The sequence below is a fragment of the Anopheles darlingi genome, chromosome 3 (assembly GCF_943734745.1).
Source record: "Anopheles darlingi chromosome 3, idAnoDarlMG_H_01, whole genome shotgun sequence".
NCBI classification, from domain to species: Eukaryota; Metazoa; Arthropoda; class Insecta; order Diptera; family Culicidae; genus Anopheles; species Anopheles darlingi.
This window is the reverse complement of record NC_064875.1, coordinates 24,808,091-24,828,440: the sequence shown is the minus strand read 5'-3', so window position 1 is coordinate 24,828,440 and position 20,350 is coordinate 24,808,091. Positions and strand designations below refer to the sequence as shown.

Below are 20,350 nucleotides of genomic sequence, written 5' to 3'. Positions count from 1 at the left end.
CGAGACCGAATAATCAAAACCAAATTTGGAAAGAGTGCTTAATGACAATGCCTAGTATCGTACAAGCCTTGGCGATAAGATAACGAAGATTGCGTCGCCGTCAGTGTATGGGCCGTTACGTCCAAGCCAGCATTTTGACCTCTTCAGGTGAAATGATGATCGGTTTCGTTTACTGGCAAGGTCTCTGATATTTTTAGAATCGAAACATAACAGCTGATGAGAAGTGATACCAGCACTGAGTACTGATTGATCTTTTCACTTATTTATGGCCCAAAGAACCTTCTCGTAGTTCAATTTCTTTCAAAAAGGAGCCTTCAATTGGTAGCGCAGTCTAGGCTTATAGGGGCAACGAGTCCTAGGAAGTTTACTGTTCATTGACTGCACCTTGACCTTCACACACGCACACGCGCAGACGCTAGCGGCGGCGGTTTAACAATAGTTGACCAACAACGGAGACCATTGGGAAGTTTAATTCATTTCACTAGCTTATATATCATCCATGATCGTCGAAAAACAAGTCCAGAACATGAGACCAGAAGCCTCGGTTTACATACGCTCGTTGATGAAGCCCAAAAACTCGGACACACGCGTGTAAACGGAGGGATAGTTTTCGAAGGCACAGCCGTAACCCCATGAGACAATACCGATCACCTGGTTCTGGTACACGAGCGGCCCTCCCGAATCCCCCTGGCAGGCATCGCGTCCCTTTTCACCCGCGCAGACGTGAAACGGAAGGATCGGCGCAAAGTTCTGATAAGCGACACCGCATCGACTGTTGCTCACGATCGGGATAGTCACGTGCTGTAGATGATTGGTCGATGGTCCTTGGAACTATATGGGTGAGACAGAGATTGTTCAGTGAATACGGTACGTGACCGTTGGCGTGGCGGATGGCTTCGGGCTTACGTATAGAGCACCCCATCCAGCTATGGTAACGCTAGTTCCTTCCGGCACGGCCATGCCAGCCGATGGCAGATTGACTGGTTGTACATTCGGTCCTAACACTAGGTTGCTTGCTAGCTTCAACACCGCAATGTCCCAATCGAGCGTAAATTCATCAAAGCTCGGATGGATGTGTACCTCCGAAACGGCAATCAGCTGTCCACCTTCGTTGCGGAAGGTGCTTCCCGCACGCACCTCAAAGTCACTCGGCTGCAGTTCAGAGCTACGGAAGAGACGATACGGATAAAAGTCGAAGCTCGGCGATCAGCTTTTGGAGCACCTTATGGGCATACAAACTTGGAAACGCAGTGAGCGGCCGTAAGGATGGTGTTGGCGTTCAGGATGGCCGCACCGCAGCTGTGCTTGTGCAGCTGGCGTAGTGACACCACGTACGGGTGGTTATCGATCGTAGTGTCTCTACCACCAACGATTCGGCCATCGTTGCGCCGCGGAACTGCAAGAAGTTCGTTTGTTCGTTGAAGCAAATGATTTCGAAGCTTTGCTGCTTATCCTCAGCATCACCATCAGCTAGCTAACTCACCAGCCGCATAACAGCTGACCACGATCGAACACCAGAGCACGACAGAAGCGAACCGGAACGTCATCTTGCACGCCGAACAGAAAGACACACCACAACCACAACCGGTTCTCTGGGAACGGTCCGGTACGCTTTTATACCAGAGTATGTGCCCCGTTTGTTGCGGTCCCCCTGATACGGGAACGCCGTTGATAAGCAAACGAAATAAGTGTTTATTCATGTAGCCATCGTAACGAATCGTAACGAGATGTCGCCCATCTGAAGATTCGAATACACTGCTGCCTACAGCCTACCGACAGGCAACTGCAGCTCCCCCTCACAGCTTCGTGGCTTTTGTTCCGAGAAGATAAAGTCAATTGGGTTCCCTGGGACACCGAGGTGTGTGCTGCCAGCGGTACGTTGCGTTTCGGAAGCTGCCTGAGCTACTTGATCGATCTGCTTGCTGGCTGCTGATGATGATGGTCAAGGTAGGTAGCGTTGTTCACTATGAATGGATCGCTCTGACTGATAAGCGGTTTCACGGCTGGTGCCCGATGTCCCTAGACTCCATTATACGGACAGCTGTATTGATCGTTATCTGCTGTATCTACAGAAAACGACACTCCCACCGGAGGACGATCAATCGCAAGAAAGATCTCCTATCGGTCGAACCGATCGTTCGAACCGTACGCGAGACGACGTAAGCACAATTCTACACCACACATCACCACAGAGATTTAAGGTCCAGCGAGGAAATGAAACCGGCACCTTTCCTCTTCACATCTCAGGTTGCACAGCCTTCGTTTCGCTATGATAAGAATGGAAAATCTGGCACGATATGCTGCAAGGAGCGATCCCATTCTGATTCTTCATAAGGTTGGGTGATACCTGCGCTGATAGGTGACATACACAGAACCACTGAAAATGGATAAATCATTAGACATAGAGGCTACTACCATGGATAGTCACACATTAAATCATTCCTCTAACAGCCATTCCATTCTTGCCCATGCAGTGAGTCCAGTAAGTGTGACTCTGACTCTGATGCTTGTTGCAGTTGAGGTGCAGTGTACGGTTATGCAGATCCAAGTTGCCTGTGCCTTTGTTTATCGCTCGTGCTTGCTTCTGCGGCATTTAAGATCTTTCTCAGTCGGAAGAAAAGCAGAAATCTTTATTAAAATTTGTAAATGGAGGATATGCATCGGGGGATCAATGTCCCTGTATTAAATGTACCGCTGTGTACATCATTAGTAGCATTTGGGATAGAGCTTGTTGAGGCGCTTGATGTCCTTGTAGCTCATGCCGACACGCTGACCGATTGTGACACCCGGCTGCTTGGGAACGATCGTATCCTGTCCATTGGCAGAGAAGGCGGTCCTCGGGTAGTGCATCACGCTATCGTAGTCGTACGGAATGCCAAAGTCGTCGGTCGCATTTGAGGGGTGGCGGATAAAGTTACCCTCCTTGTCCTTTTGGATGGCATTCCAGTTGATATCCACGTAAAAGTCCCGATCGGATGCACTCTGCATGTGAACGAAGCCGAGGGCATGCAGGAACTCGTGAATAATTGTACCACGTGTCATACAGCCGCTCGGTTGTAGGTTAACCGTCTGCTTTCCTCCGCGGTGCCCCATGGTGGCCCAGCATCCTGAACCTCCCTGTAGACGAGAGCGAAGTAATAAGTGGTCGTGCGTCACCGAAGAAGGGTCACGAATGAACGCAGCTTTAGGTAGTCGTGGTCAAGCTTACCAGAACCATGACGTAATCCTTTTCGGTCGTACGAGGCACAAACCGAACGCAGCTGACCAGTTCGATTTGCTGTAGAGCCGAGACGATGCTGTTCTGTTGGCTAACCGCTAAAAGTCAGGAAGAGGCCAATAGTTTATTCTATCAAAACTTTTTTATGCTAAAACTATTATTTATAGCTAGTTTGTGACAGTACTTACTGAACGCGTTCTTATCGATCACGTATGGCATAATGTTGTTGGGCCACTTGTTATATTCTTCAATGACCGCGGTGTAGCCAAACTTGACTGCGTCCTGCTGTTCCGGTGTTAGCATCATGTCTCCCTCGAAGTTGCCACCGATTTCTTCCAGTGAGGACGCAATCTCTTCGACTAGCGGGTATAGTTCACACACTGTTAGTTTACAAGACATGGTACTTTAGAGCATTGGCTAATCTTACGTGGCGGAGACTCCCGTTTAACTGGTCCTCCAAAGACATTGATGACAACCATGGTCACACCGATTACCATCAAGAGCAGCTTCATCGTAGTTTCGGACAGTAGTGGCCGAATTCAACTGACACTTAAACTAAGGCGGAGTGATTCTATGAACTGGTGGACAACTGAAGTAATTCACACTGACCAACAACCTTCCGATATTGCGCACAACGACGCACTGGTGTCTTATGTAGATTTCTTTCTTCTACTAGTATGTCTGCATAGTTGGAGTGTACGTTCGTCCGGTTTATGGCACTGTTTCCCTTGTTAAAATCTACCCAAAAAGATGGTAAACAGTGACGAAGGTATACTAGGTTGATAAAATGAGCACGGGATAAGCGAAGGTGAGCCAAAGATAAAACGTGAATGAAAATGTTTTTAGTCCTGCTGGATGCTGGTGGTGAAAAACGACAAAATCGGAAATGTGCAGCGTACGTTCGGTGCGACCGTGCTAGTGTTTTTATCTTTATTGTATCGCGAACAGGAAATGGATATTTTTCTCTTTTTACTAGAGTTTTTGACGTGGTACACGCTGATCATCTAGGTAAACGATATTTAATGCTGAGCGAGCGAAAGTAGGTAAGTAGGCAATCCAATTGGTCTAGATCTGAAACACACGTTGGTTTAGGCGGGGTCAATCTTTCGGCTTCATCTTGATGATGCACTGCTTGTGACCAACTTATCGCCCATCTGAAGATTCGATTAAAACCTGGAACAGTTAAAATCTGACCACACATAATAGGCACTAGCTCAGCGACATATAAACTTGACGTATAACATACAAACTTTATACGTAAATACACGAAAGTCGAGACATTTTGTTGGATTGATAGTTTTTCCTATGAAATCGATCTACTCGAATACGAAAAATTTACTCCATACCTGCGGTAAGAATATCTACGGCAAGTACAGAACCGTAGATAAATAAATCAAATTCTTCCTAAATCATTCCCTTTTCGATTGGCAAAATCAAATTTTTTGCCTGGTATTTATCGGATGCATTTTACGTGCGTTCCGTCGTTCATCAAAATGCATTGTTTGAATTCGGTCAATACCTGTTCGTGCAGCTTCCTTGACTGAATTTAGGTAATCAAGCTGTCTTTTAGAAATCTATTTGATTAATTTCTCGTAGAATACGACCTTAAACTGTCCCACAAATATATTTGTCGAACTGTGACGACGTCTGTCGTGAGTTTTTTTTAGGTAGAATCACACTAAAAGATCCCAGGAAGGTTGACTCACTTTTGTCTGCAGAATCAGGCATTTGATATATTTTTTCGGCTGTTTTATTTTACCAGATTCAAGGTAAGAGCCCTCCAGTACCGTTTACATATGGCATTTTTAGTTGAGTTTGGAAATTTACAGACTTTTGCTGGTTTTTCTCCAGCCAAATCGGGTTTTAATAGTGAGTGTGCAGACTTTTCTTTCGCTTTTCGCGTTCTTTTGCAGGCGTGGATCAATTTTGACAATTTCTTTTTCTAAATAAAACAGACTGCTTAAATTGAAACCTGGTCAACAGAATTGCAAAGGGACCTTAGTGCTCACGAAATAGCAGGCTGAAATGATTAAAAATGAGATGATTAAAAAACAAGTGGCCAGATTTTAGCTGTTACAGGCTTTAAACTCCTGCCAGCGGCCGACGGGAAACTGCAGCTCAAAGAAATCGTGGTTTTTGTTTCGAGAAGATAAAGCTTTACTGGAAATTGGGAAACCTGGTGCATCGACGCTATAGCCGGTGTGTGCTGTTGGCGGTACGTTGCGTATCGAAAAATGCACTATCAACTTGCTGCCTGCTGATGTTAATGATGAGAGGCTATGAATGGACAAATGGACCAGCAATAGTCTGGAAATTTCTCAATTTTCTGGAAACTCAAATAAAAATATCATATGAAAACGGTACTGGAGGACTCTTACCTTGAACCTGGTAAAATAAATCAGCCGAAAAAATATAACAAATGCCCGATTTTGCACTCATAAACGTCTTCATCGCAGGCACTTGATGTCCTTAGACTCCATTATACGAACAGCTGTATCAATCGCGAGAAAGATCACCTATCGATCGAGCCAGTGTTCGAAACGCACGCGAGTACGTGTTACGCGAGACGCGGGAAGCACAATCCAAACAAAAACCTTTTTTTTATTAGTGAACGAACTGCCTTACTAAACTTACTAACTACACCACGAATCGCTCTGGTCGCTCCAGCTGCTAAGCGTTACTTGCTAAATCTCTCGAAATGGTTGCCTTAAACCGTAGGTTTTGAAATTATTTGCAGCCGTTCTGCATCGTTCCCCCGTATTGTACTACACTGGCTGTGTATATCATCAGTAACATTTGGGATAGAGCTTGTTGAGGCGCTTGATGTCCTTGTAGCTCATTCCAACACGCTGTCCAACTGCGACACCCGGCTGCTTGGGAATGACCGTCTCCTGTCCATTGGCCGTGAAGGCGGTCCTCGGGTAGTGCATCACGCTATCGTAGTCGTACGGAATGCCAAAGTCGTCGATTACATTCGAGCTGTAGCGATCAAAGTTGGACTCCTTGCCCACTTGGATGGCATTCCAGTTGATATCCACGTAAAAGTCCCGATCGGATGCACTCTGCATGTGAACGAAGCCGAGGGCATGCAGGAACTCGTGGATAATTGTACCACGCGTCATGCAGCCGCTCGGTTGTAGGTTAACCGTTTGCATGCCTCCCCTGTGGCCCAGGGTGGCCCAGCATCCAGAATCTCCCTATAGAAGAGAGCGAGTAATCAGCATTCGTGCGTCACCGAAGAAGAGTCGCGAATGAACGCAGCTTTAGATAGTCGTGGTCAAGCTTACCTGAACCATGACGTAATCCTTTTCGGTCGTACGAGGCACAAACCGAACGCAGCTGACTAGTTCGATTTGCTGTAGAGCCGAGACGATGCTGTTCTGTTGGCTAACCGCTAAAAGTCAGAACAGAGGCTAGTATATGAAAACTTCTTTATACTTAAGCTATTATTTATAGCTAGTTTGTGGCAGTACTTACTGAACGCGTTCTTATCGATCGCGTAAGGCACAATGTTGTTGGGCCACTTGTAAAACTCTCCAATGATCGCGGTGTAGCCATACTTGACTGCGTCCTCCTGTTCCGGTGTTAGCATCATGTCTCCCTCGAAGTTGCCACCGATTTCTTCCAGTGCAGAAGCACTCTCTTCGACTGGGAAGCAGAGTTCACACGCTGTTAGTTTACAAGACATGGTACGTTAGGGCATTGGCTAATCTTACGCGGTGGAGACTCCCGTTTAACTGGTCCTCCAAAGACATTGCTGGCCACCATGGCCACACCGATTACCACCCAGAGCAGCTTCATCGTGCTTTCGGACAACTGACACTTAAACTAAGGCGGAATGGTCCTATGAACCTGTAAAGTAATTCGCACTGACCAACAACCTTCCGATTCTGCGCACAACGACGCACTGGTGCGTCGGACGAACCTTATGTAGATTTCTTTCTTCTACTAGCATGTCTGGATGGTTCGTAAGTACGGTTTATGATGATACTACCCTTGTTAAAATCTGCCCAAAACGATGGTAAACAGTGACGAAGGTGTAGTAGGGGCGATAAGATAAGCACGGGATAAGCGAAGGCGACGTGAAAGATAAAACGCAAATGAAAATGTTGTTAGCCCTGCCCTGGATGCTGGTGGCGAAAAACGACAAAATCGGAAGTGTTCAGAGTACATTCGATGCGACTGTGCTAGTGTCTTTATCTTTATTGTATCGCGAACAGGAAATGGATATTTTTTCTTTTTACTAGAGCTTTAGACGTGGTACATGCAGATCATCTAGGTAAACGCTATTCAATGCCCAACGCGCGAATGTAGGTAAGCAGGAAATTCAACTGTTCTAGATCTTCTAGTTGATTTGGGCGCATATATATATTTTTGGCTTCATCTTGATGGTGCATTCCTTGTGAGCAACTTATCGTTACAATACAATTACTTATCAGAATATCATGTGATATTCTGGTATTCAAGGATACACTACTGTGTAGCCCCGTAGTGCCATAGTTCGGTACAATTCCAGGAAATCAAGTAATAGATATTCCGCCAACAAGAAGTCCGAAGTTACGATGTGGCACCAACACATCTCAGCCGTTTCCGGGAGCAATGACGACCCGTTTTGCTAGACTGGTTACACTATACATCCTCTCGCATAGCTAGACGATAACGATTCTACTTATCATTTTCCAAATATTTGTCACCGCGCGCAGATATTTGGAACTTTTATGTTCGCGAACAAAACATGTACAAAACCGCAGTGAAGTACATTGGCGGTCATCAGAAAGATACCGTGGGTTGTTGCGGAGGTTCAGGGTTTCTGGGGGAGATTTGGTGAGCTACTTCCAGGATCAAGACGAAAAGTGCATTTTTGTAGTTTGGGTGTAAAGAACTGGTAGTTACACAATACATAACAAAATGCAGGTAAGTAATGAGTGGTTGTGTTCACAAAATATTCCAGCTATTGGGCAAGTTACTAAAGCCCGTATCTACAGGTACTTCATGTAGCCATCATTGTGGTCCTGCTGTCGCTCGTGGATAAATCAATTGGCATCCGTTACGAGGAATCGGGTGGCCGGCATCAGGGGGATCTCGTATTGACGGATATTCAGTTGGATGCGGCCTCATCTGGTGGCGTACAACTCGTTCATGATGCATACAAGTGGGTCAAGGGCATTGTGCCATACGAAATATCTCCTGCATTCAGTGAGTAGTAACCATGGTGATGAACATGAGGTTAGACTAAACCTACCTAACTCTCCATTGCTCTCCAGCAAGTTCCGAACAAGAACAGATTCTCTCGGCAATGGCGCAGATCTCAGCTCGTAGCTGTGTTCGCTTTGTGGAGAGCACCATTAGGAAATATCCCCAGTATCTAAATATTACTGCCGAGCCAAGCGGTTGTTGGGCTACGCTGGGTATGAATTTCCTGTCGAACCAAATGAACCTGAAGCAGAATGGCTGTATGAGCCAGGGTGTAATCATCCATCAGTTGCTGCACGTGCTTGGTTTTACGCATCCTCAGAGCCGCCCCGATAGGGACTTTTACATCCGCATTCAGGAGGACGCGATAGAGTCGTTTGAGCGACAGAACCTCGACAGGTATAAGGAGGGAACGATCGACGATTTCGGTATACCGTACGATTACGAGAGCATTCTGCACTGTCCATCGGATGCGTTTGCGGCTTCAGACCAAGCGACTGTTATTCCACTGGTTGGTATTGGAAGGAACGGAAGCGAGTGACAGGCTCCTACAGGTTGATGTATGCTACTATTTTGCTTTGTTTTAGGATGACGTTGAAATCGGCCAGCGAAAGGAGATGAGCTACAAGGATGTGCGCAAGCTCAACAAGATGTACGATCCCGACTTCTGCGGGCTGTGTGTTCGAGGCAACTGCAATCAACTCTAGGGTAGCCGGGTGCTTGGGCAATGCTCGAGCATGTTCGGTTTCTTTAGAAATAATAAGAATAAAACAGTATAATCCTGCAGCAATCGCTTCTGGTATCCTTTTCTTTTAGCATAAAACAAGACCGTGGTGATGAGGCTGCCAAGATGATCATTGATTGCGATTTACTTTAAAAAAAAGCCGATGCATTTGAGTTCCCATATTTTATTGATTAAGAACTAGATTGTTCACGATCGTCCGATACGGAAAAAGTATATATATAAAAAAACTACGTCAGCCCCCTCAAGGCAACCATTCGGCCTGGTTCACCAAGCGCTCGGCGCGGTTCGGGTTTGTCGTTTCCTCTACGATAGCATAGTCCTCATCGCTTTCCCTGTACTTGTTGTACAGCTGTTTGATGTTTACAACCGCATCCGGGCAGGAAAAGAAAGAAACACGGAAAAGGAGAACGGAAATTAATATATCGCCATTGCTCTTCGTGCTTCGTAGATGTTGCGCCCGCAGAAGCAGCCCTCTCCCATCGGCGTACGTAACCAAAAACCACGCAAATACACGCACACAGTGGGGGTGTTGGCAGTGGTGACGTGACGGGGGGCTGAAGTAGGTGCAGCATTCAAAATAAATGAACCTTTTTGCCAGCGTTGACGGCGGCCTCGAACCCATCGCCGATCGCTTCACCGGCCTTTCGGAACGCGTTCGCGATGTTGCGCGTCGAGAAGGTATCCGGATCGATGTGGATGTTCCAACCGGCTTCACCCTCCTTCGGGCAACCGGTCTGGTTGACGATGCTCAGATCGAACGGATCGACGGAGAAGCCCGCAAGTCGGGAACGGATCTGTGGGTTGTGGCCCGGGAGAGGAAGAGAAAACAATAAAGAAAATTAGAACATATCCACCTCTGGTGTACGGCAGGTAGCATATTTGTTATTTGTTTCGGTAGCCTATGGGAAGATGGTATTTCAAGCGCGTATGTTAAGTTGCTGTACTTGAGAAGGTTTTTTAATGGTCTGGATATCATGTTGAAAAGATCCTTTATCGATTCAGAATCAATAGAATTAATTATGACTTGAATCCGTATACATGATTAATTAAGAATTATATTATTATTGTGTGCACATGCGGGATTCTATAAAACTATGGTTGACGGCAAATTTGATGTAAAATTCAATTTTACGGAACAGTCCGTTTGACACCCAGGAAGACATCTAGTTTTCCGGTGTCCACATTTTTTTTGAACTGTCAAATTGATTGAGATGTAATAAAACTCAACTAAGCAGACTGTTCGCTGTTAAAAGCCATAACCTAAAAGCAAATGGCTTTGGCTCTTACTTAACCTTCTAGGGGAAAAAGCGAAAGCTTTAAATTCTACCCTCATATGTAAACGACTGCTGTTGCCCAACGAGAAATCCAAACCAACGTACAAAATTGACCGACTTTTCAGTGGCATGAAACCCCGCCGAGCACTCTCTAGGAGCCGCGTCATGTACCGCGTGGTGTCCCTTGAGATCGGAATGATACCAGTGCGGAAAAACTTAATACCCGGCGCGTAAGGATAAACATGAAACCTTGTTCCGCGACCTCCACCGGTTAGCTCGCGCGCTGAAGTCTGCGATTTTTAATGAATGCCACCGTCCTATCCCGGGTGGACTAGAGCATACACTGCAACTGACATAACACACGGCCACCGGTTCGCCGGTAGCGGACCGGTATCCTAATGGATGCAAAAAGCGTCCAAGCGCTTCATCGTTCGCAAGGACGGGCCAGAATGTACGCACACCGCGCGCGCGTGTGTGTGTGTGGCTGTAGATGAGAGCTTTTTAGCTCCCTTATGCTTTCACAGTGGACGCACATAAGCATATGAAGCGGTTAGTTAACTCGTCCGCTTCCGTCCTGTTGGTCTGTTGACACAGTGCGCTGGGAACGCCTCGTGGACGGACGTACGAACACATAGACACACACACACACACACACAAAGCCGCGCTAACGGTGATCTAAAAGCAATTTCGCTGCATGATTTATGGACCCGGCGAAGCAAGCTTAGCCAAGCAAAACGCGAGCGCGCGCGTTGGGCCGTGAATTATTCAACCCCAAGCGTCATCTCCTGCCAGATTTGGGAGATAATTTCACGCGCTGGCCGGATCAGTGGCCGGGCATGTTCGCTCGTACGCCGAAGCGGCATTGTTGATAGTCATAGCGTCAGGCCGGGCGTTTGTTTATCGATATGCCGGGAGCCGGGCCATTGCTGTCAAAAAGTTGTTGTCGCTGACCTTCGCTTTGGGAGTTACTTGAAAAGTGTTCCTGTTCCTCCCTGTATCGGTTACCTACGGTGAATCCGGTCCGAACAATCCGGATATTACTTTTATACAGTGGCGGTGAGCTCTGTGCAGAAGATATTGCTATTTTCTGGGAATGCTGGCAATATTCTGGGGCTTATTAATGGACTTTTCATTGGCAAAGGGATACCAGTGGCTTCCGCCTAAGCCGGCAGTTCATTCTCAGCAGAGAACTAATTGTACGGTTATTCTGTGGTATCTCGGTAATTTTGCAAACAAAAGATCCTGAGCATATAAACTACATGTGAGGATGTCCCTTTTGCTCCCTCCGGCCGGGAAAGTCCTGTTGCTGTTGCTAGTGCAGCATAGCAAAGTCAGCTCATATGGCTGCCAGCAGCAGCAACACCATCATAAAAAAGGCTCCCATTTCCCTAGATCCTAATTACGCCCACACGGGAAAGGGGGTGGGTTGTGGATGTAAGTCAGGAGAACAAAACAAAAAACAAAATAGTGGCAGCCAAGAAGCAACAGGGAACTCTAGCACAACGCAACATAAAGCTATCCAATTAACACTTCCGGCGTTAGTTCGTGTGTGTTTGTGTGTGTTTGTGTGTGTCAGTGTGTGGTCGGGCAATGTGGTATGGGCGAAAGAGCATGAAAAATGTGATTCTAACGAGAAACGGGAAACTGTTTACGGTACAAAACACGGGGAAGGAAAAAAGAGGGTGTACCGTTCCCGACTGAAGTGCCATGTTGCAGCAGTTGTCGCAAATTGTCGGTAATTTTTTTGTTGCTGTTTTTTACCCCAGGGGGTTGAGGTGAGCGAAAAGGATTTCCACGTTTTCCTAATCCCTCCCTTTCGGTACATTATCCAGAAAAAAAAGGTGGGGAAAGAGATGGTGCAAGGTAACGAATGCAAGGTCGTTAGAGAGCAAGAAGCAGGAGCTTGCTGGAACGGTATGGTTTCTGGGTCCTCACTAACCACTTTAAAGCTACGGCTTCCCTATCCTAAGTAACCCCTTGTGCTTGGGGACAGAAAACACACAGCTCATAGTGTGTGTGTGTGTGTGTTAGCTAACACGCAACCCGATTGCAACTCATTTTGTATTCCTTTCCTTTTTGGTCAGAACGACGGCTAACGACGTACGACCAAAGGGGTTGGACCACCGGGCTGAGGAAGTTGGTTCCTTCTGCTTCTTCCATAACCATCACGCTGTAGTACAACATGAAACGGAAGCCGGACACACTGCACAATCGGACGCGCGATCGCTTTTATCATCTTCATGCATGTTTTAGAGGGTTATGCGAGTGGACAGGAAACCGACGGTTGATGGTGCGTTGGGGGGATGCGTTGAGCTTAAGCTAATGGAAAATGGCAACGTCGCACAACTAGGGGCTGATAAGGAGTGAGAAAACGCGTATGCGTAGCCCTTTGTCCTTCAGGCAGGTGACACTAATGATGACACCCTGCCACTTCCGGCTTTCTGGGATTTTCATTTAGGGCAGGCCGTTACTGACGCCACTGAAAGTTAAGTGAAGCTAAAGCGTTGCTGAACTTTACTTAATTCAGTGGAAAATAATTAAGGGGGCTCTCGTGAAACTGCGTCATGCATCGGATTATCGGATTAAACGTGTCCTGTGATTATGGTGTGTCTACCAACCCGTAGGATTGCAGTTGTATCATACTGGATGCCGTATGCAAAGTGTCTTGAAGGTGCTTTGAAATTGACACTTTACGTTAGGGTATTTCGTCTGCGAACGGAATGTGGCTCGCAAATGCACCCAAGTGAATCGGATTTATCAGGGTAGCATCTGCCGGGGCTGCGGATGCGAAGTGGCTAGAGTGACAACGCGTTAGAAGTTTTAACACCATTCGAAACGGAATCGACACCACCCGTGTAAGCCGTGAGTATGCGTGCTAGCTCTGATGGTGGGAAAAGAGGAAGGTGAAAGGGTCACAGAACATGTCCGTGAAAGTATTCCCCTCGGTACGGACGCTGGAATGTGCAAACAACGTTGCCAGCAGTCGTGTAGTAACACCATTCGGTGCCGGCAGATGCATCGAGTATGTTCGGTGAGCTAGGACGTCCAGTGATTTCTGACACACCTTTGGTGACCATTTAGCGACACCTTTTCCTGGTGAAGTTTGTCAAAATAGCCCGCTTTGAACCAAGCTTTAGTTAACCACCAGAACCGGCCTGTGTGTGTTAGTGTGAAGTACCGTAAGCGAATGCTTTGGCCGACCAAGTGCCTACCTTGTCGACGTAGATTTTATCCAAATCGCGCGTCCTCGACAGTAGCGTCGCACTCTGGCGATGACCGAACGGTATCTTCTGGCACGAGAACACCCCGGCGTACGTATCGTAGTCGGTCATGAATACGACAAACTTCGCTGAACCGGCAACACCTGCAAGTGAAGGGAAGAGACAAGCGAGTAAGGGGGCGGACATTAGCACCGGGGTTTGATACGGAACACCTTCGTTTCACGCTGATGTCACTGACGACACCATCGAGTACTACCGGTCGTCGGTACTTACTGAGCGGAAACCGGACGGTCATGCGGGCCGGTACGTCCCGATCGGTGACGGTCAGCTTGCCGGTGTACGAGTACTCGTGCTTGATGGGGGCAAGCGAAAGCGGCGCCTTCTGGGAGACCTGCTCGATGAAGTACTCGTCCGGTGTTTCCACATTTTTGGTGATGTTATAGATCACACACGTTGATGCCGTGCCCGTCTTCTGGATGACGTACCAGATGCCCAGGAACTGTGAAAGGAAGAATGGACATGTTAGTTTGGTCTTTTTGGGGGGTGGGTTTTTTTAAAACATGGTGACATTTGCTACAAGTGCCAGAGAGGTAATGGATACGTCTGGTCGAATTGCGTTAGCAATGCTACCTGGCAGCTACATGAAAAGGAACCATAGAACCCTGTTTTAGTCAGTATTGCTGACCTTAATCAAACCATTCGTGCCTATTTGCTCCGGCTGATTGATGGATGGACGTTGCTTACTAGGATTGTCAACATGACACATGCCACATCGTAGCAACCAAGTTGCTCTCCGTCATCGCGTTAACCGAAATTCCCAGAATCTAACCTCACCAACTACCGATTACCAACCTGCCGGCCTGAATGTATTATCGTAATGACAATGAGCTAATTTGTTTGTACAGCGAGGTAGTGCTGAAGCGACCTTTCACTTCAATGCAAACAGAGACAACAACTCTACACACTAATTACAGGCCCGGCACGCAGCCATCATTAATTGCGAAAAAGGGTTCGATTTGCAACAAAGTTTCATCCCTCACGTACAATGTAGATGTAGGGTGTGTAGAGGAATGGAACGGAACGGAACGGACAGCTTCGCTGAAAGCTGCAACAACAATGCCACTGGCTTGTGTACCGAGCAACATTCATCGGAAGTCGGTTAAAGTTGGTAGTTGGTAGTTGGTAGCGCAGTTCTCCACATTCTTTCGTACTACGGAGGCCGCCGGCCGCGGGGCTTCATCCTGTTTGCTTTGGATAATTTGTCCGGCAGACGCTCCACGAGGCTGGCGCATTGTTGAGCAAGCAGGCCGGGAACTTTACTGTCCATCGTTTGTAATCTTAAACTTTGACCGATACAGGCTTACCATAAAGTTTACACGCTACGCTGTCGAACGCGGATGTCGTGTGGCGTCTTCTGTGCGCAGAAGAAGGACGAACTTTCTCGGGGGAATTGCTCTTCCGGGAGCGTTGACTTTCAGGGTCTCGGTCATGCACACACGGTCTGGACTGGACGGAGGAGGAGGATTGACGGGTCAGGGTCGTTACGGCTCCGTTCCGTTCTTCCGACTAGTGCGATGTGTTAGGACCATTCATTATAACGCACACACACACGCGCACACACACATGCACACTTACAACTTTTGATTGGCTGGCTAAAGTTTACACCAACCTTCTGGCACTTCAGGAAACGCCATGTTGGGACGATAGTTGGATGGACTATGCCGGATGTAATGTTGGTTCCGTATGGTTTCTCCCAACCGTTTACCATAAATGAGTTGCCGATATGGACGGCGGAAATGAGAATGCCGCCGGATCCCCGTGACAACATTCGTCCGCTGAACCATGCCTAATGTTCTCTTTTGCGAGACGTACGCCATCCCATTCGTCACGTTACGCGTGTGGCCCGCGTGGTTGCACGCGAATAAGGAGTTTGTTCAACAAAACTTTCGTCAAATGAAAGGACGGAAACTTATGCCAACTTCAGGGCAGGCCCTTCTCCGGGTATACCCTTTGGGTTCTCTTTTGGGGTGATTATTCTTCATTTTTTTCCCTCGGGGGTTAATGCACGACATGAGGACAGTTGCCGGAGCATGCCCGGGTATTGCCTTTGTAACAACTTACGGTGACAGACCGATACGTCATGAGGGAATTTTCAAAAATGAAAATTTATCTTTCCGCCCTTGCGTCTTAACCATCTTCTGCCTGGTCGGTCTGTTTTTGCTCGTTGGCTCGTGAGTAATGCTCACCTGAGCGTAAAGGGGGGGGGGGGGGGCTCTGTAGTTGTCACTTTGTTCCTCGTACCTGTAGATGGCCCCCTTGAAGGATGTGTACGGTCCTCGCGTCCTCGTCTTATGAGTTTGTGGAAGGAATGGTGGCCATTAATAATCCTGGCCAACGCATCGTTCCAGCAGCCTTGCAGGAGCATGCTCCGATGAGCACTGGTCAAAGGACAAGGAATTACAAGTTTCACGGGTAAGCTCGGTTGTCGCCGGAGCTGTCACACCATGCAATCAACGTAATTTAAATTCTTGACGAAACGGTTGGGTGTGCGTGTGTGTGGTGTGTAATTAGAAGCAAACCTATGGCGATATAACTTCTGCATACCTTCACGGTTTCCCACGAGAAATGGTAAGTCATTTGATGCAGCACTACAACAGGCAAACCTATCCCCAGAAGCAAGCAACACTCAACGCGAACTGCGCCAAGTGTGCTACAAGTGGACAAAAACCACATCACACTCACCAACCAAGACAATGGGTAAATGTGGGGGAAAATTGAATTATCGCCCTATCGATGGTGGTAGCGGTCGATGTGCTTTCACTCCCTACTCCTTGCACCGTTTGCTGCCTGGTCATCCCTTCAGCTGCTCAGGTTCGGATAAGAATCAAAAAGTCGATAGAAGTCCATCTAACCCGGTATCGTCTGGTAGTGAGCGGACATACGCGCATCTCGGACGCCAGAGAAAGAGAGAGCATTCTTCTTTTCGGAAGCCGACGACTAAAGTGCCATCAATCAACGTCGGCAACAGGCGGCCACCAGCGGCAGACTCTTGCTGCTGCTCTTGGGTAAGCATTAGTCTTCGTCTTGTTAACCCCCATCTCTCGATTTCGTTTCCGTTTTTTTTATGCTGCCCCACTCCTCCGTCTAATGCTCGTTCTAGCTCCCACATGGAGCTTCCCCTTCCGATCCCCTGTTCTAAGCGAAATCGCATTCATCCGGAAGTGAAGTGGATCAGCGACTTCTGACAGACCGTTTCGGACGACGATGCAGGATATTTATTGGATTTATTTGCGAATAAAAACCATAACAGCGGGGACCCTCCTGTAGTGGCTGAAAGCTTTTCGGTTTGGCACTCTCTCTCTCTATCTCTCTGCCTCTCTCTCTCTGCCTTTGTCTAGTACCGTTGTCGAACTGGACAAAGAAACACGAAAAGGCGAGGCAAAAACTTCACGCCACACCACGATAATGGTGTTGGTCCATTTTCGGTCTAGCAGGTCTTCAGGAGCCGGCTGATTATTGCCGCACAATTAGGACCGTGCGTTTGAGGAGGGTTAACGCACCGACACCGACCGGTCTGCTCGGAGTTCGGTCTACGGGAGAGGTTTATACATATTTTAAAAAGGCACCACGAGTGGCCATCAACGGGGCGTGACTGGCGTGGTTGAGGGTTGTCGAAGCATTGTTAAGCAGTTGTTGTTGTTACCGTTACGGAAACTGTGACTCATTCTCTGGGGTGGCATACCAGGAAGCTAGAAAGCAAAGAGAAACACTCCAGATGCTCAAAGTGCACTCGCGTAATCACACCTCATCGCGCCTAGTAGTGCGGTAGTGTGTGCGGTCTAGTATACGACGTAATTGTTCGCACTTTGAAACGATCAACTGATTGCCCGTTATGATCAATGATCGCGCGCTCTAACGGAACACACACAAACATACACTCGCATCGAGGTGCTCTGTCCACGTTGGCTTCACGTTTGACGCAAACGGTGAAAGCGAGCGAGATGTGAAAGGTTATCAGTAAGACGCATTGTTATGATAACGTCACCATGGCTGAATCGTGGTAACACGGCACGCACGGCGAAGCAAAGTAAAGGCACTTCTTCTACTACTTCATCTGCACACCACACCACACCACACCGCACTGGAACACTTACCTGCTTCATCTGGAAACCGCTCATCGGTTCCACGGTAGGACATTCACCCGTTTTGTACGTATGACCCTGGACCGTACCGGAGAGGCAGAGCAGCGAAACGATGGCCACCGCCACCGCCAGCACGCACCGAAGCTTGAACACCATCGTGAACGTTGGTCAGCTGTTGTCTGTCTTTCTAGTCGCGATCGTACAAACACACACACCGCTCGCTGTTGATCGCGAATCTTCCACTACACAAAACACTGTGGCGCGTTGCGGCTCCCGAAGATGATGGACGACTTGCTCGGACGAGCGCTGAAATTTTACTGCTGCCAGTTGGAGCAACCTGCCCCGGGGAGGTGTTCCTCTTGTAAGGTTGCTCCGACGGTCCGACAACACAACACCGCGCTAATCCCTCACCGCGCTCAGCCCCGCAGCCATTGCCGGCGTCGATTATTCAATTGATCGTGCGTTGCTTTGCTCGTTTCGTTTTCTCGCTTCCTCGTGCTCGCTTACGTGCGCTGCTTGCGTCGCTCTTTCACACGCTGACCACGGAGGTCACAGCCTCCGGTCCAGCTCGTCTTATCAACCACTACAATAACAAGCACCAAACGAGGCAGAAAGACAGCGAGAGAGAGAGAGAGGAAGCGAAACAGAGAGGTGAATGCGAGATGATCGAGTGAATCACAGCCTCGGGTGGTAGTAGGCTGGCGATCGAATGCAACTCCCTACCAACCACCGGTAAGTAGCATCGAGGTAGAAGAAGGGGATGGAGCAGTTTGTATAATTGAATTTCCTTTTTCGTCGCAGACGCATTTGTTTACACGATTACCGGTCCGGCAACAGTGGTACAGGGGTTTGCCCCGGCGTGACGAGTTCGCCGCTGATGACTCATTCGCTCGCTTTCGGTTGAACCAGTTTGCTCCATAGGCCATTCTCAGCAGCAACTGACCAGCAGACAATCGAAGGTTGATCGTGGTTGAGTGTGTGTGTGTGTGTGACATTGGCTTGGGCGGAGAGTGTTTTCGAATTCGATCATCAAAACAGGTTTTGACAGACTCGATTCCCAGGATTAGAATGCGCTCGAGAGAGATTAAAGAGCATCCGTTCCATTAGCCGTGACATCTCGAAGGGATTATAAAACATTGAGTGAAGCGAGCGGAGATTACGGCTGCGCTCGGCCAAAGGTCTACAGCCTGGTCCCTGAAGTGATACCAGGAAGAAGCGATTGACGTGCTGCTCTGATGGGAATCGCAGCCGCCGTGTCATCATCATTGCCACGCAAGCGACGTTGTTTGTAAGCATCGGAGCACGTCCTAATCAAATCACGACCTCTCTCTGTCTCTCACTCTCTCTATTTGCACTGATAGGAAGCGAAGTTGGACCTCAATGCCCGGGGCCGGATAATCCCGGAGCCTTGGAGCCGAACTTTGACATCTCGCGTAATCCCCACGTCTCTATCGTGCTTTCATTTGGTTTTAAACGTGGTCGATCTGGTATCTTCATATTGTGTTATTGTTAGAATATTCTCCAAGATTCAATACAATATAAAGCTGTCCAAAAATCCCGAATCCAACAGCAACACAACACGAAAAATATACACAGCTCCCTCCCCCTCCCTCTATCATACTGCAAACACCATAATGGCTGTTGCATTCGTGATTCGTTGTGTGTAAACAGCTTTTTCGTTATCAACCCCGCCACTGCCGACGCCGCCGCCTCCACCATCGCAGCGCAGCGGTGCTGAAACATCATTTGGCCATCGATGGTGTGGCCCTGCGTGTGTGTGTTACGGTGGCAGGGTCACGGACAACACGGGTACTCGGGTTGCACTTCGTTCGCTTGCATTGCTTGCATTGCCAGCATTATTGAATAAATGCTTGCAGTTTCATTTTTCATTCACTTCTCCCGTCCACTCCGTGCCGCGCCGTGTGGATCCGAACCGGTACCGGAACCGGTACGGTGTGCAAATACTAAATTGGATTTGTTTCCACCTTTGCAGCAGAGCAGCGGTGTAGTAGCGTTGCGGCACACAAACCCCCCCCACCTCGGAGACCGGGTGACTCAACGAAAGTAGTTTTGCACTTTGACGCGCCGGGGCGGGCCTGGTGGTGGTGCCAACGGTGCCAGATGCTTTATGTCTGGTGCAGTGCCTCGATCCCATGAGCTTGTAGCAGCGGCGCCGGTTGGGCTCGTCAAAAGATATACACGATGGATTTACAGTAACAGCATCGTTACCTTGCTGCATGTTTGTGTTGTGTTCCGTCCGGACCCACACAGATACACAGGGAGGTCCCGCGTCCCCGGGGATGGCTTGTTTGTGGTGATAAGAAATTATTTCCGCCGCTGTGGACCCGTGCGCGCACCATGCTTTGCGAGTCGGAAAGTCCGATGACGAGGAGAAGGAGGAGCAAAAACAAACGAGCAAAAACCAATCGATATGTTAAATAAGCTAAATGTGGCCATGATTTGGCGGTGGTGGTTCACGGTCGAATCATAGTGCTTTTTTTTCTGTCGGATCGGTTCAGATGAAAAATAAATTACAGAACATAAAATGTAGCACAAGG

At 48.1% G+C, this 20,350-nt stretch overlaps 5 protein-coding genes across 6 annotated transcripts; 1 reads left to right on the top strand and 4 right to left on the bottom strand.

Annotated features, from left to right (window-relative positions):
* Window positions 1-546: 546 nt before the first annotated feature.
* On the bottom strand, window positions 547-1,547 carry LOC125954337 (trypsin-3-like). Its single transcript, XM_049684536.1, has 4 exons — window positions 1,484-1,547; window positions 1,240-1,396; window positions 877-1,165; window positions 547-831 (listed from the first exon to the last, which is right to left on the bottom strand). The coding sequence occupies exons 1-4, from the start codon at window positions 1,545-1,547 to the stop codon at window positions 547-549; spliced, it is 795 nt and encodes a 264-aa protein (XP_049540493.1).
* A 1,159-nt stretch (window positions 1,548-2,706) lies between these two features.
* Window positions 2,707-3,616, bottom strand: LOC125954339 (zinc metalloproteinase nas-4-like). The gene is made up of 3 exons (XM_049684538.1): window positions 3,406-3,616; window positions 3,209-3,315; window positions 2,707-3,117 (listed from the first exon to the last, which is right to left on the bottom strand). Exons 1-3 carry the CDS (start codon window positions 3,614-3,616, stop codon window positions 2,707-2,709), a joined length of 729 nt encoding a protein of 242 aa, XP_049540495.1.
* Window positions 3,617-5,880: 2,264 nt separating this feature from the next.
* LOC125954335 (zinc metalloproteinase nas-4-like) lies at window positions 5,881-7,516 on the bottom strand. The gene is made up of 4 exons (XM_049684534.1): window positions 6,934-7,516; window positions 6,695-6,865; window positions 6,505-6,611; window positions 5,881-6,414 (listed from the first exon to the last, which is right to left on the bottom strand). The coding sequence occupies exons 1-4, from the start codon at window positions 7,016-7,018 to the stop codon at window positions 6,004-6,006; spliced, it is 774 nt and encodes a 257-aa protein (XP_049540491.1). The 5' UTR covers window positions 7,019-7,516; the 3' UTR covers window positions 5,881-6,003.
* A 297-nt stretch (window positions 7,517-7,813) lies between these two features.
* LOC125954334 (zinc metalloproteinase nas-14-like) lies at window positions 7,814-9,117 on the top strand. Its single transcript, XM_049684533.1, has 4 exons — window positions 7,814-8,131; window positions 8,203-8,413; window positions 8,482-8,921; window positions 8,998-9,117. Exons 1-4 carry the CDS (start codon window positions 8,126-8,128, stop codon window positions 9,115-9,117), a joined length of 777 nt encoding a protein of 258 aa, XP_049540490.1. The 5' UTR covers window positions 7,814-8,125.
* A 71-nt stretch (window positions 9,118-9,188) lies between these two features.
* LOC125954329 (apolipoprotein D-like) lies at window positions 9,189-18,144 on the bottom strand. 2 transcript variants are annotated; one of them, XR_007469027.1, is made up of 5 exons: window positions 17,805-18,144; window positions 13,924-14,149; window positions 13,642-13,793; window positions 9,673-9,949; window positions 9,189-9,504 (listed from the first exon to the last, which is right to left on the bottom strand). XR_007469027.1 is itself a non-coding variant. In XM_049684526.1 (5 exons), exons 1-5 carry the CDS (start codon window positions 17,946-17,948, stop codon window positions 9,397-9,399), a joined length of 837 nt encoding a protein of 278 aa, XP_049540483.1. In that variant the 5' UTR covers window positions 17,949-18,136; the 3' UTR covers window positions 9,189-9,396. The 2 variants fall into 2 exon arrangements, 1 of the variants encoding a protein (XP_049540483.1); XM_049684526.1 differs by having other exon boundaries at window positions 9,743-9,949; window positions 17,805-18,136.
* Between the last annotated feature and the right edge of the window lie 2,206 nt (window positions 18,145-20,350).